This window comes from Tupaia chinensis, unplaced genomic scaffold, assembly GCF_000334495.1.
Source record: "Tupaia chinensis unplaced genomic scaffold, TupChi_1.0 Scaffold000659_1, whole genome shotgun sequence".
NCBI lineage: Eukaryota > Metazoa > Chordata > Mammalia > Scandentia > Tupaiidae > Tupaia > Tupaia belangeri.
Window position 1 is genome coordinate 1,908,942 of NW_006160181.1, and position 14,130 is coordinate 1,923,071.

Below are 14,130 nucleotides of genomic sequence, written 5' to 3' on the forward strand. Positions count from 1 at the left end.
CTGAAGCCTCTGCACTGAGCAAGGGTTCAATAAAACTACTGACCTAATGCCTTCTCAATGACCCTTTTCTTTTCCTTTTTTTTTTTGGAGAGGTTTTCGCTATAGGGCACGTGCGCTCGCTAGACAGACAGAGAGAGACTTAGAGACAGAAAGTGAGAAATCACCCCCCAGGGGAGATAGTCACGCCACAGTCCCTTTTCCTCCATTCTCCTCTCGGGATCTTGGGCACGCACACACACACACACCCAGCGTGAGTGTTAAGCCACCGAATCTGGGACGTGAACCGCAGTCGACTACTTGGGAGTCCAGCAACATAGCCATTAAGCTAACTGCTGGTTCCCAATGACCCTTTTCTTTGATCTACACAGGCTCACTGATCTCTCATCAAGATGTCCTGACAGCAGAACCAGCAGCAGTGCCAGGTCCCCCCTCCAAGTGTCCCTCACCCAAGTGCCCCCTAAAGAGCCCAGCACAGTGTCTGCCTCCAGCCTCCTCTGGCATGTGGGATATACTGGACAAATACTTGTGGAATGAATTACTAAAAGATGAATTCATGACTCTCCGGTTGACTTGATGTAGCCTAATCAAATCTAGAAAACAAATATTTCCTCCATTCCTTGGAACCTCGCTGTTAGGAACCATTTTTAGTGGCACAGCCATACTTTATTACTTATATGACTATGCTGGTGTCTCAGGTCTGAAATTTATTCATTGACCCTGCTTCTTTCTTTCCTTGCTCAGATTAGATTTATCAACAGTAACAATCCTGAAGGTGCTCTACGTCTGACTCAAAAACTCTAATTTTTTATAACATATTTTATTTTATTTTAATTCCTTTCTTTTCTTCTTCTTTTTTTTTTTTTTTAGAGGTTTTTGCTATTTGGCATGTGCGCTTGCCAGAAAGACAGAGAGAGATAGAGAGATAAAAAGTGAAAAATCACCCCCCAGCGGGGATGGCCACACTTCAAGCCCTTCTCCTCCATTCTCCTCTCAGGATCTTGAGTACACATGCACACGCACCTGGTGTGAGTTTAAGCCACCGGGTTCAGGACTTGGACCACAGTCGACTACATGGGAGTCCAGTGACATAGCCATTACACTACCTGCTGGTCCTGAGATAATAATTATCCTTATCTTTTTGGATGAGGAGACTGAGGCATGGAGCAGTTAGGTCATTTGCTCAGCTATGAAGCAATGGAGTCTCACAGTCTAATTCAGACTTCACTAATCCCCAGTGGCTGATGCACAGCTAGAACTTGAACTTGATTGACAAATCTGTGTCTCTATCCACCCTGAAATACATGTTGTTCCTATAAATCTGAGGCCAACCAGTATAGTGTGCAAGTGTTTGTGGCTTCAAGTACACAACATGGCTAAATGTGAAACTTCCCTGTTCTCAAAAAGAGCTTGCCCATGGTTTTTCTTTTTAGTGTTATTTATACATTTTTTTCATGATCATAGAAAATTTTGCTGGACAGTACCAACATCTAGATAATTTCATTTTATTTTTTAAAAATAATTCCTTATTTGCATTTAATTGTAATAAATCTTTGTGGCATACAATATGGTTTCTGTACTCTGTTATATATTTAAATTCTGACTTTTAAAGAGTAAAAGCCCCAGTGTCCCAGAGCAAGAAACCTGTCATATTGATTTCAAAGTCTGCTCAAATGTAAGTCCCTTAACTGTGGCCAATTTCTCAGTGATTCCTACTTCAGTCAACTGTGCAATCTGACTGGTAGAACAGATCTGGTTTCAGCCCAATCAATGTTGTTTTTGAGGTTTTTTATTCCAGTTTTGTTTCTTTCTTTTTTTTTAATCAGAACTTTGAATGACCCATTAGTCAGCCATGAAGTTAACTTAGCAGAAAATAATCAACCTTTAAAAAAATAAGAAAAAGGTTAGAGATATAAGAATACTTTGTATGTAGTAAGAGTCAGTATTGTTTCATAAATACATTTTTAAAAATATATTTCAAACTTGTGGTACTTGGTTATATGGTAAATAATGTTTTTAATTGCCGGAAAGCACATGTACTTACCAGAGAAAGATTGAGAGAGAAAGAAAAAGAGAGAGAGAAGAGAAAACACCTTTAATGAGATATGGTCACACCACAGTCTTCTATTCAAACAATGGTGGGCCATGTGGGATCTGGTTTCCTACCACGAGGTTATGGGACCAGCACATAAATATTTCTTACAATGGATATCAATAAAAAAAAAAAAAAAGTGTGGAAAGCAAATATAAAATGCTGAACTAGCTCTTGTTAACTCTCTAGTTATAAGTTTTTGCCTGGGTGCCAAGTTTTAGAATTTTAAGTAAATTTATTTAAAATTTCCTTCTATTTTTTTTCACTAATTATACTCAAGTAAATCAAGGGAATTACTTTGTAGCAATAGAAAATACTAATGGAATCTTAACGAATGCTTCCAGAATTATTATGAACTAGGCTATATCAGCTTACTGAAATTATAGCATTCTTCCTAATTAAACCATTTAGTTTAGATGGTTGTATAAGAAATAAACAAGAGGAACCAACAGTTCATGTAAAGGCTATGTCACTGGACTCCCATGTAGTTGACCACAGTCTGAGTCCTAGTCCCGGTGACTTAAACTCAGGCTGGGTTCATGTGTGTCCATGCCCAAGATTTCAAGAGGGGAATGGAGAAGGACTGTGGGGTGGCCATCCCCCGTAGGGGGTGATTTCTTGTTTTCTGTCTCTCTTTCTCTCTCTCTCTGGTGAGCACACATGCCCTCTCTCAAACAAAAATCTCTCAAAAAAAAAAAAAAAGAAACAAACAAACAAACTAGAATGTTTAGTTGCACAAGAGAAGCATATATATATATTTTAAAGAATTATTTTACTTAACTTTATTTATTTTAATTTGACCAGAGAGAAGGGAGCTAGAGAGAGAGAGAGCGCGCGCACAAGCCACCAGGTCTGGGACTCAAACTATGGTCGGCCATGTGGAAGTGCAGCACCCTTAGCCACCATGCCATCTGCTGGCCCAAGAAACATATATTAATAGTTCACAGGAAAAAGATTTTGTCCATACCTTACCTTTTTGTTGGGCCAGACATAATGAATATAAACTATGACTACCTATTTGTTCTATGTCAAGAAAGGAAATAGTAATTACAGCTCTTTATATCTCTCTCTCAATTAAAAGTGTTACCTTTTCACTTAAAGAAGCATTGTGCATATGACCTTTTTATTTATTAAGAATGATACAGGTTTAGCCACAGTGGTGTTCACTGCTAAGACACTGTACTCTCCAGGCTGGGACCACAGGAAAGACCTGGGTTGGATTTCTGGTCTAGCCTAAAGGCCAGGTGTGGTGGTGTGCACCTGTAATCTCAGTGACTCAGGTAGCTGGATCAGGAAGGTTGCAACAGTGAGGCTCTATCTTAAAACAAAATAAAACAGAAAAAAAGAAAAAAGACAATTGTTCTTCTTGCCTTTACATCCACTCAGAGTTAATACAGGGAGGAAATACTAATTGTACTTTGTTGTACACGTGGCTTCTTTTCTTTTGCAGTTGCTAACACTGTTCTGTAGGGTACTCAAGGTATTGAAGAGACTCCGAAAAATAACAAACAGGATTCTTGGTTAAAGTTGTACACTTGGCTTTTTTTTTTTTTTGCAGTTGCTAACACTGTTCTGTAGGGTATACAAGGTATTGAAGAGACTCCGAAAAATAACAAACAGGATTCTTGGTTAAAACAAGCTCACTTCTCATCTAGCTCATTCTTTTTTCTTTTTTTTTTTCTCACACTCACCCTCCACTCCCCACTCTCTACCAATCAGTTTCCCCACTTAGTTTCTAACAGTTATCCCAGTTTCTTAAGAAATTAAGTGAGCAAAACTGGTTTTCAGTTGTGCCACTTTTTTAAAAAAAAATTAAATAACAAAACCATTAAATCATTCAGTAATTCACAAAGTATCCCATAACATTTCCATGCTCAAACTCTGGTTTTTCTAAAAAATTTAAACTTTGATTATAGCACAGTTGTATGTTGTCTTTTCACCTTTTTAAGTTATTATGAGAACCATCCTGGCTTGACTCTAACAGACTCTTGTTCTTCTGCAATATTATTTCAAACATCTAGCTATCAAAGTGAGCCAGCACTTGTGGAGAATGATCATTTCTGTTCAGAACAGAGGTAAGCACTGCCCTATTCTAAGGTTGGGGCAGGAGCTCCCTAGTTAGGACCCTGTAGTAACTGCAAAATGGCTATCTCCATTTTTGAGTTCAAAAAGTAACATTCAACAACCAAAATATACATAATAACAATGAAAATTAGTTCAATTGTATCTCAGATCTTTTGAAAGCAATTTGTAAGTATGCAATCTGCAATCCCTGAGACATTTCTCATGTCTTTTTTTCTCTCCATTCAAGGCCCGTCATTAGCATTCTTACAATGAAATCCTCAATTCCAGTTACTTCAGAATTTACCGGCTTGGTTTCCTCTCTAAAGTCAATAATTTATTTGTATATTAACTTGATCTTCCTTCTTCAGACCTTTATGTCTACCCCATGCCCTCCAACCTCTTTGCCTTCATTCTTTTCCATTTTCTTATCTTCTGTAATATCCTCAACATAGTTTGAAGGTTCTAATGTCTTGTCATTCCTGTATTACACAAAAAAAGTCAAGCCTTTTTCCAAGAGCATTTTCAACAACCTCTCTCAACACTGCCTTCTTCCCCCCACCCTTTTCCCTCAAATGTCCCACAGGACCCCTCTGCATGAAGAAAATCTGACTAATTAATTCTCCAGCCTGGAACCTAAGTCGTTCCTGGTGCTAGGCATGCTCAGCCATCGGGAGCTGAGGGAGGGAAAGTCAATAAGCAGCCTTGGACGGAGAAGAGTTAAAAAATAATTATGTAAAACAAGACAAAACAAAAGTGAGATTCAAATGCAGTCAAAAAGAAGTTTTATTTTTCTACATAGTCAGATACAGGTGATAACACTGTCAGGGAGAGGGGAAGTCTTCAGGCTCTTGGAAAATGCACAGATAGGCAAGATGTTCCAAGATGAGTACAGCCCTCCCCTGTGAATATGTCAGCTGCTCAATTCAAGAAAGAGAGAGGAAGATGTCTAAGAAAGGATGCATCAAGTTGGAGCTTTTCCTTGGCCCTTGGGATTCTTTTTTTCCTTTAAAATTTCATCAGGATCCAGGTCAGCAGCAGCCTCCAGAGCTGTGGCCACATCCAGAGCCCCCAGACTGCAGTCCACTGCCCCGTTCACAGGAGTGGGAGCTCTGACGCCGGCATCGGTGGGACCTGTGGTGCCTGTGGTGGCTCAGACAGCAGCCAGACTCAGAGCTGGGCTCACAGCAGCCCCCGAGGCTTGGAGCACAGCCAGAGGAGGCTGCAGGCAGACACTGTGCTGGGCTCTTTGGAGGGCACTTGGGTGAAGGGCACTTGGGCGGGGGCTGGCACTGCTGCTGGTTCTGCTGGCAGGACATCTCGTCAGGAATCTGATCTTAAGCAAAATAATAGAAACATTTGAGCACAGACGCCTCAGATCATTATCTCCTCACTTGTCAATTTGTCGGATAGGTGTGCACCCCCATGACAAAGCTGCTTTCTAAGCCAAAGTCTGTGGGAGAGAAATGGAAACATGGAGGGGACAAATGCATTTGGATACAGCATCCTCAAGGATGTCTGATGGATCCATGTGCATCCCTGGCCACATGCTCAGAACAAGAATGGGAAGTAATCCTGCAGTCTTGTGGCTTCTGCAGTTCACAGCTCCCTGACAGTTGTCCAAAAACACCTTCCCCACCATCACCTCCCCGCTGCTGCCCACTATGGGCCTCTTCCTCATAGTTCAATTTCTGGTTTGAGCTTTTCTTTCCACAACACTCCCAGCTGAGAATCTGTCCCCTACTGGACACTCACCGGTTGCAGCAACAGCAGGAGAGAGGAGAAGGCTGCTCCTGAGGAGTCTGTGATGAGGAGCTTAGGACAGGAGCCTTTTTATCCTCTGCAGGGTTCGTGATGCACTTCCAGAGTATGCTGCAGCTTTCACAACCAGGGGAGGTGACCGAACCAGGCACTTCCCAGTTACCTGCCAGCAGTGTCTTAGTGTCTTCCTGGGCACGTGCCTGCAGATCTAATAAGGTGGAACCAGGATATCCTGTGACTGCCAATTTACTTCCCATTCTGGTCTGTCCCGGAACTGCTGCCCCACCTTTGCTCATCCAGTCACAAGCTCTATCCCTTTTTTTCACTTCATTCAACATTAGCAATATGGAGATTTGTATGGATGTGTCTTTCCTTGAGTACATTGAAGCTTAAATAGACCACCAGTCAGAAAAGTACATCTATTCAATCTGATGATAGAAGCACTCTTCCAGAAATGTTTACGATCAGTGCCTATCATAATCCCAAAAGACATAATCCTAAATGCAATAAGTTCCAATGGTAAAATACTGGAAGGTCAAAATCCCTAAATTTTTACATTCTTAACATCTAAAATTCTGAAAAGCATCACCCCAAAATATTAAAACCCCAGATATTACACTGCTCTGGTAAGAGTACAAGTTACTTAAAAGCAAACAATAGAAATTTAAAAGCTAATCATCAACTCAGCCATAGTGGCACTAGCAAGAGGGCACTGCTAAGGCCACATGGGAGAATGGAGTTCGGTTCCCAGCCCAACTTTAACAGTCCGGGTGTGCTGTTATGTACCTCTCATCCTAGCTGACTGCAGATGGGCCAATAAAGATCCTGACAATGCAAGACCCTGTTCCAATTCTCTTTTCCTACCACCACCACCACCACACTGTCTCTTGGGGAAAAAAAAGAAGTTTAAAAATTCATTATTATAGGTGCTGCATAAACAGAGAATCATTTCATTGTAATGGCCAAGACATATGTATATGCACATGTACTATGTATAAGATGACATAGCATATGGAACATGTAATAGAGAATGCTGATGTTGGTGTGTATCAAACCATAGAAGAATTTCAAAAAGAGGAGCACTACAGGGACTAGCAGTTAGCGTAATGGCTATATTGCTGGACTCCCATGTCGACTGCAGTTTGAGTCCCGGACCCAGTGTCTTAAACTCACACTGGGAGTGTGTGCATGCCCAAGATCCCAAGAGGAGAATGGAGGAGAAGAGACTGCAGTGTGGCCATTCCTCCACCCCGTGGGGTGATTTCTGACTTTCTGTCTCTCTGTCTTTCTGGCAAGCGCACGCACCCTGTAGGAATAAACCTCTACAAAAAAAAAAAGAGGAGCACGGAGCACTACCTAAAAATGAATGTGAACTTACTCTCTAAGAGTATGCCCTAAATGAAAAAATAAAAGCAGCTATTCATTGAGATGCAAGACTTCAAAATATATCTAATGATTGTGAAAGTTGGCCAACTGTTATGGATTATCTCCATGCAATTCCCCATAATTTATCTCTGTAATATACCTTTTCATATGTAAAAGTATCTTTTTAGCTTTTTGCCTGTTTGTTTTTGCTTGGTTGTTGCTTTTTGGTTGTTCGTTTGTTTGTTTTGGTTTTGGGTTCGTTTTTTTTTTTTTTTAGGTTTTTGCCATAGGGCAAGTGCAATTACTGGAGAGAGACAGTGAGATGGAAAGTGAGAAATCCGCCCCCCCCAGAGAGAATGACCATACTGCAATCTCTTCTCCATTTTCCTCCCAGAACTCTGAGCAAGCACACACACTCAGCATGATTTTCAAGCCGCCAGATCTGAGATTCAAACCCCAGTCAGTCATGTGGTAGTTAGCACCTTAACCTCAAGTCACTTGCTGGCTCCAATCTTTTAAGTCTTTTGTTTTGTTTTCCACTATTTTAAGTTGTCTGTGTTATTTTTTTACAGTTCACTAAACTATGTATTTCATCTTCACATCATTTTCAATACCAGAGATATAAATTATGTAAAGACTTCTAGAGAGTTCTACTTCATTTTATACATCCTTTGCAAATTTCTCTCTGTGAAAGTATTCTATCACAACATTGACTTTGTGTATAACCTTTGTGTACTTATATTTGTAAAAATGTTGAAATTTCCTCAGTAAGTGAAGATGTGTCCTTTTTATACATCTGTATTTGAGAAAGATAAATCCAGATCTTGGCTCACTGGGTGGATGCATATGTAATGGTGACTTATTGCAGTATTTTTTGTTTGTTTAAGTTTTGCTACACAGAGTGTGTGCTTTCCAGAGACGGAGACAGAGACAGAGCCAGAGAAAGAAGGGAAACTGAGAAAGAACCCCCCAAATGGAGATGGCCACCTCACAATCTCTTCTTTTCCATTATTTTCTCAGGATTTAGGGCATGCATGTGTAGGTGCCCAGCACGGTTTTCAAGCTGCCAGATCCAGGACTTGAACTGTGCAGTCTGTCACATGGGATTCAGAGTCTTAATCTCTATGCCATCTACTAGCCCCTTATTATATTTTAAATGATCTTATCAAAAGACTTAGGTTGACCAGATGTCCAGTTAAACAATTGGATGTATAATATTATCAGTTCTAGAGATATGTTTTTATTAATTTTAATTTTGATTTTAGAACTATTTCTTTATGAATATGTTTCATCTGCTCATAACTGTTATGCCCACATGACTGTCTCTAATATACATGTGTCTATGCTTCCAAAATATGTATGTTATTATGCCTAGTTTGTTGGGTAAAGTGTTCTGTCTTATTTTACATGTTTCTCAAATAAATTTTTATTTTTATTTTTGAGAGAAATTTTTGCTATAGCACACATGCAGTCACCAGAGAGACAAAAAGAGAGAAATCTCCCCAACTCCCAGGGGATGGCCATTCCACAATTTCCTCTCCTCCATTCTCTTGGGATTTTGGACACACACACACACACACACACACACACACACACACATGCACCCAACCTGAGTTTTAAACCACCAGGTCAGGGATTCAAAACGCAGTCAACTACATGGGAGGCTAGTGACGTAACCATTATACCATCTGCTGGTCCCCAAATAAATTTTTAAATATGTAAATAAACGGTTTGGTTTTTTAAAATAATTTAAAAATATTTCCTCAGAATTATATTTTTGGGATTTTAGACTTCAGGAATTTTCATCCTTTGGGATTTCAACATTTGGATTATGGAATTCAAAATGCTGTCTTTTGTGATTATGACCAAAGTCTATATCATAGTTCTCATTCTCACTTGGGTGATGGATTTTTGTGTATTTGTTATTTATATAATAGATGCTACTATCTATTCGATAAATATGTTAATTAAGATCTACCATTGATAAATGGTGAGTTTGTATTATACACAAAGGATTATTATTATTATTTTTTTTTAACATTTTTTTTTTTTTTGGAGAGATTTTCGCTAAAGGGGGCGTGCGCTCGCCAGAAGGTTTAAGTATAAGAGCTCTTCAAAAAGTTCAGGGAAAATACATATTGTGCATGGATTAAAACAATTGAAGCTCAAGAGAAAAAGAAAGAAGCAAACCACTTAAGGCACAAAGAAATGGAAAATTATCTGTTGATGATAACATGTATGATAATATCTTTAACTGGACTAACATGCAGTATATTTATACTAAGAAATTTCATTATATAAGCTGTAATGATATACATTGATTGAATGCATAACATTTTAAAAAGGAACAGTGTCATGCTTATAGCATATATCAAAATCTGACAACAGTGATGAATAATGATGTTCCAAAGGAAAAAAATCAAAGCTTTGCATTGATTTCATGGAATTTTTGCTCCAAAATAAACTCATACAAACTTCATAAAAACATGTCTGAACAAGGTCAAGTTAGAGGCACTAAGAAAGATAAGACACCACTTTGAAAAGAGCCCCTACCAAAGCAACATGAATTATGCTAAAATTGAAGAATAAACACAAAATGTATAGAGCTGGTTGAGTGGAAGAATGGTGAAATCGCTGCTCCTTGATGGAAAGTTTATGAGGACAATGCCCCCAGAGAAATCAGCAGTTTATAGTTTGTCTTAAGAAGGGACGAGATGATAGAGATATTAACCGCTATCCATGTATCTTCTTTATTGAAATATCTCTTTAAATATTTTCCATTTTAAATCATGTTCTCTGTTTTCCTTTTATTGATATTTTTAGCATTTTTAAATATTCTGGACACTAGTCCTTAGCCAGGTATGTGTTTTGCAAATATTTTCTCTAAATATGTAAATTTTCCTTCCCTTTCTAAACAATGTCTTTTAAATAGCAGTTTACTATTTTTTTTTTTAAGTTGCCAAAAGGCACATGTGTTTTCCAGAGAAGGACATGGAGACAGAGAGGGAGAAGAAGAAAACACCCCTTAATGGTTCCACTTCACAATCCCCTCTCTTCCATTTCTCCATCTTGTTGATACTTTGAGCATGCATGCATATGTGCCTGGAATGTTTTTCAAGTCACCAAGGCTGGGATTTGAACTGTGTGGTTGACTATGTGGTATCCAGCTACTCTCAACTATATGACTGTGAGGACAGTTCAGGAGTTTTAATTTGATAAAATCCAAAAATGTTTTTGAATTTGTCCCCTTTTTTGCCATATCTGAAAAATTTTCAAGTAACCAGAGTCACAGAGATTTTCTCTTTGTTTAATTCTAGAAGCTTTGTGGTTTTATGTACAATTTTTATCTCTTATCCATATTGAACTAATTTTGTGGATATTAGGTCTTTTTTTTTTACATATGAACTGTCAGAACCATTTGTTGGCATGATTATTCTTCCTCCTGTTAATTGTCTTTGTGCTTTTGCTGAACTCAGATTAATAGTATATTCTGACTTTATTTTTGTACTCCATGTTCTTTAGACATACATTTGCTCTGATCCTGATGTTAGAAAGTACCCATTCTCTCACTATTAAACATGATCTTAGCTGTAAATTACTTTGTTGATGCTCTTTATCAAATCAAGGATTTTCTTTTCCTTGTGTGATTTTTTAATAAATTGATATTATATTTTGTCAATTTTTTTTCTGCATCTACTGAGATGATCTCATGTCCTCAGGTCCCTTTTAGCCTGATATGAGTGCAGTCCTGTCTCAACTATTCCAGGCTCCTTAGAATTGCTGTCCTGTCTAGGTCTTTTTTAATATATTCACACAGAAGGCACATTTTTACAAATTATGAGCATCTCTTGTAAAGTATAACTTGGCAATGAGTCGATTAGTTTCACCTCTGAGAACAGATGAGAGCCCAGTAACAATTATTTTCCAAATCACAGTGACTAATAGTCTAAATTGGCCCTAAGTGTCTCCACATTATGTCTTGGAATCTACAGAAGGATGTGTCCCATAGTCATACAAGCCAGTTTGACAGCTCTTATGATCAGGCAGTTCACCCAGCTCTTCCTCTTCTGCCCAGCTCACATCCTCAATGTCTATCCTGCTCAGAGCAGTTAAGGAACCTCCTCTCTCCACTGAGAGTCATATAGAAATTTTGGAATGTACACAACCATTGAGATTGGTGTTACTCTTTAGTTGTTGCCTAATGACTCAAGATTATGCCCATTTAAACCAATAAAAAGGCTTTGTACTTGATTCTACCGAACCCCACATCCAGGAGGAAAACTATCCATTCCTACAGAAAGACCTGAATCTACAGGTTAAGTTAGGCCTTGTTCTTACATGCCTTAGAGCCTGCAATTCATTTTTCTTTTCTTTTTTTTTAAAGAATTACTTTCTTAATTTAATTTTATTTATTCATTCACTTATGTTTTAATTTGACCAGAGAGAGACATACAGAGAGAGAAAGGGAGAGTGAGAAAGCAAGCCGTCAGGTCGGGGACTCGAACTGTGGTCAACCATGTGTGGGAGTCCAGCACCTCAACCACCATACCACCTGCTAGGCCTTATTTTGACTCTTTTAACACAGCTGAATCTGTATCCTAACATTCCTAAGGTATAACCTTTGAAACTTAGAATTGACAACCTCAGTTCCAAAGAAGCAAATACTCTCCTGAAGCTGCCCTTTCAAGGTTACTGATATTTTCCTTCACTAAATCCAGTGTATACTTTTTCAGGCTCCATCTTACTTAGTTGGCATTTGGCACTCACTTTCTCTGAAACCCTTCCTTCCTTTGGGTCTGTGGCATCCTATGCGCTCATGTTTTCTCAGGGGGTTATGTACACATCGTGGTCACCCCTGAAAACCAAGCTAATTCCTGTTAACGAACCTGAAGTTACTGTTATCCTCACTTCTCTTAGGTTGATTTCCTTTTCTCTATAATGTCATCTAAACAAAGATACATTTGGAAGACAAGGTATAAACTAGGACTCCCCAAATAAACCAGGAAAGACAATTACCCCATCCTTATGGCATTATCTGTGGTAACCCTGTTGTTCCAAAATGGAAGAAAATTGAAATATTTACTATGTTTTAAACTTCTCTCTCCTGTTTATCTTCATCACAAAGTTTGCATGAAAAAATGGTGTATGTTTTCATTACTTGTACTGGCTCTTTTCCAGTCTAATACTTAGTATGGGGGTTTCAATAATGTGAAGAAAATTTTGCAGAAACTGAAATAAGACTAAAATGGAAGTAAGAGGACCAGCTGGTAGCATGGTGGTTAAGGGCACTGGACTCGCACATGGCTGACCATAGTTCAAATCCTGGATCTGGCAGCTTGCTTTCTCACTTTCTCTCTCTGTCTCTATCTGTCTCTAAATAAAATAATTCTTAAAAAAAAAGAATAGAACTAAGACTAGAGGGGGATTGAGATCTAAATGATAAGATCCATGAAATGGACTTGGCAGACATCTAAAGAGTATTTCATTCAACTACCACAAATACACATTTTTCTCACTTCTACATGGAACATTTTCAAAGACTGACCACATGATAGGGCACAAAACAAGCCTTTACAAATTCAAAGGTATAGGGAACCAGCAGTTAGCATAATGGCTATGTCGCTGGACTCCCACGTAGTCGACCGCGGTTCACGACCCAGACCCGGTGGCTTAAAACTCACGTCAGGTTTGTGTGCGTGTGTGCCCAAGATCCCGAGAGGAGAATGGAGGAGAAGGGATTGCAGCATGGCCATCCCCCCTGGGGGGTGATTTCTCGCTTTCTGTCTCTATGTCTCTGTCTGTCTGGCGAGCGCACGTGCCCTATAGCAAAAATCTCTCCAAAAAAAAAAAAAAATATGACGGAAGTTAGGAAAAATCTGTGGGAGAAGTGACAGGGGGTGATGTACACATCGTGGTCACACCTGAAAACCAAGCTAATTCCTGTTAACGAACCTGAAGTTACTGTTATCCTCACTTCTCTTAGGTTGATTTCCTTTTCTCTATAATGTCATCTAAACAAAGATACATTTGGAAGACAAGGTATAAACTAGGACTCCCCAAATAAACCAGGAAAGACATTTACCCCATCCTTATGGCATTATCTGTAGTAACCCTATTGTTCCAAAATGGAAGAAAATTGAAATATTTACTATGTTTTAAACTTCTCTCTCCTGTTTATCTTCATCACAAAGTTTGCATGAAAAAATGGTGTATGTTTTCATTACTTGTACTGGCTCTTTTCCAGTCTAATACTTAGTATGGGGGTTTCAATAATGTGAAGAAAATTTTGCAGAAACTGAAATAAGACTAAAATGGAAGTAAGAGGACCAGCTGGTAGCATGGTGGTTAAGGGCACTGGACTCGCACATGGCTGACCATAGTTCAAATCCTGGATCTGGCAGCTTGCTTTCTCACTTTCTCTCTCTGTCTCTATCTGTCTCTAAATAAAATAATTCTTAAAAAAAAAGAATAGAACTAAGACTAGAGGGGGATTGAGATCTAAATGATAAGATCCATGAAATGGACTTGGCAGACATCTAAAGAGTATTTCATTCAACTACCACAAATACACATTTTTCTCACTTCTACATGGAACATTTTCAAAGACTGACCACATGATAGGGCACAAAACAAGCCTTTACAAATTCAAAGGTATAGGGAACCAGCAGTTAGCATAATGGCTATGTCGCTGGACTCCCACGTAGTCAACCGTGGTTCACGACCCAGACCCGGTGGCTTAAAACTCACGTCAGGTTTGTGTGCGTGTGTGCCCAAGATCCCGAGAGGAGAATGGAGGAGAAGGGATTGCAGCATGGCCATCCCCCCTGGGGGGTGATTTCTCGCTTTCTGTCTCT

The 14,130-nt window shown here is 39.1% G+C and overlaps 1 protein-coding gene across 1 annotated transcript; it reads right to left on the reverse strand.

Moving 5' to 3' along the window:
- Positions 1-5,181: 5,181 nt before the first annotated feature.
- Positions 5,182-5,469, reverse strand: LOC102477218 (late cornified envelope protein 3D-like). Its single transcript, XM_027776268.1, has one exon. The coding sequence runs from the start codon at positions 5,467-5,469 to the stop codon at positions 5,182-5,184; it is 288 nt and encodes a 95-aa protein (XP_027632069.1).
- Positions 5,470-14,130: the final 8,661 nt, after the last annotated feature.

What these genes read in the sequence shown, in the direction of transcription:
- LOC102477218 (XM_027776268.1), bottom strand. Translation starts at nt 5,469, where the DNA reads ATGTCCTGCCAGCAGAACCAGCAGCAGTGCCAGCCCCCGCCCAAGTGC.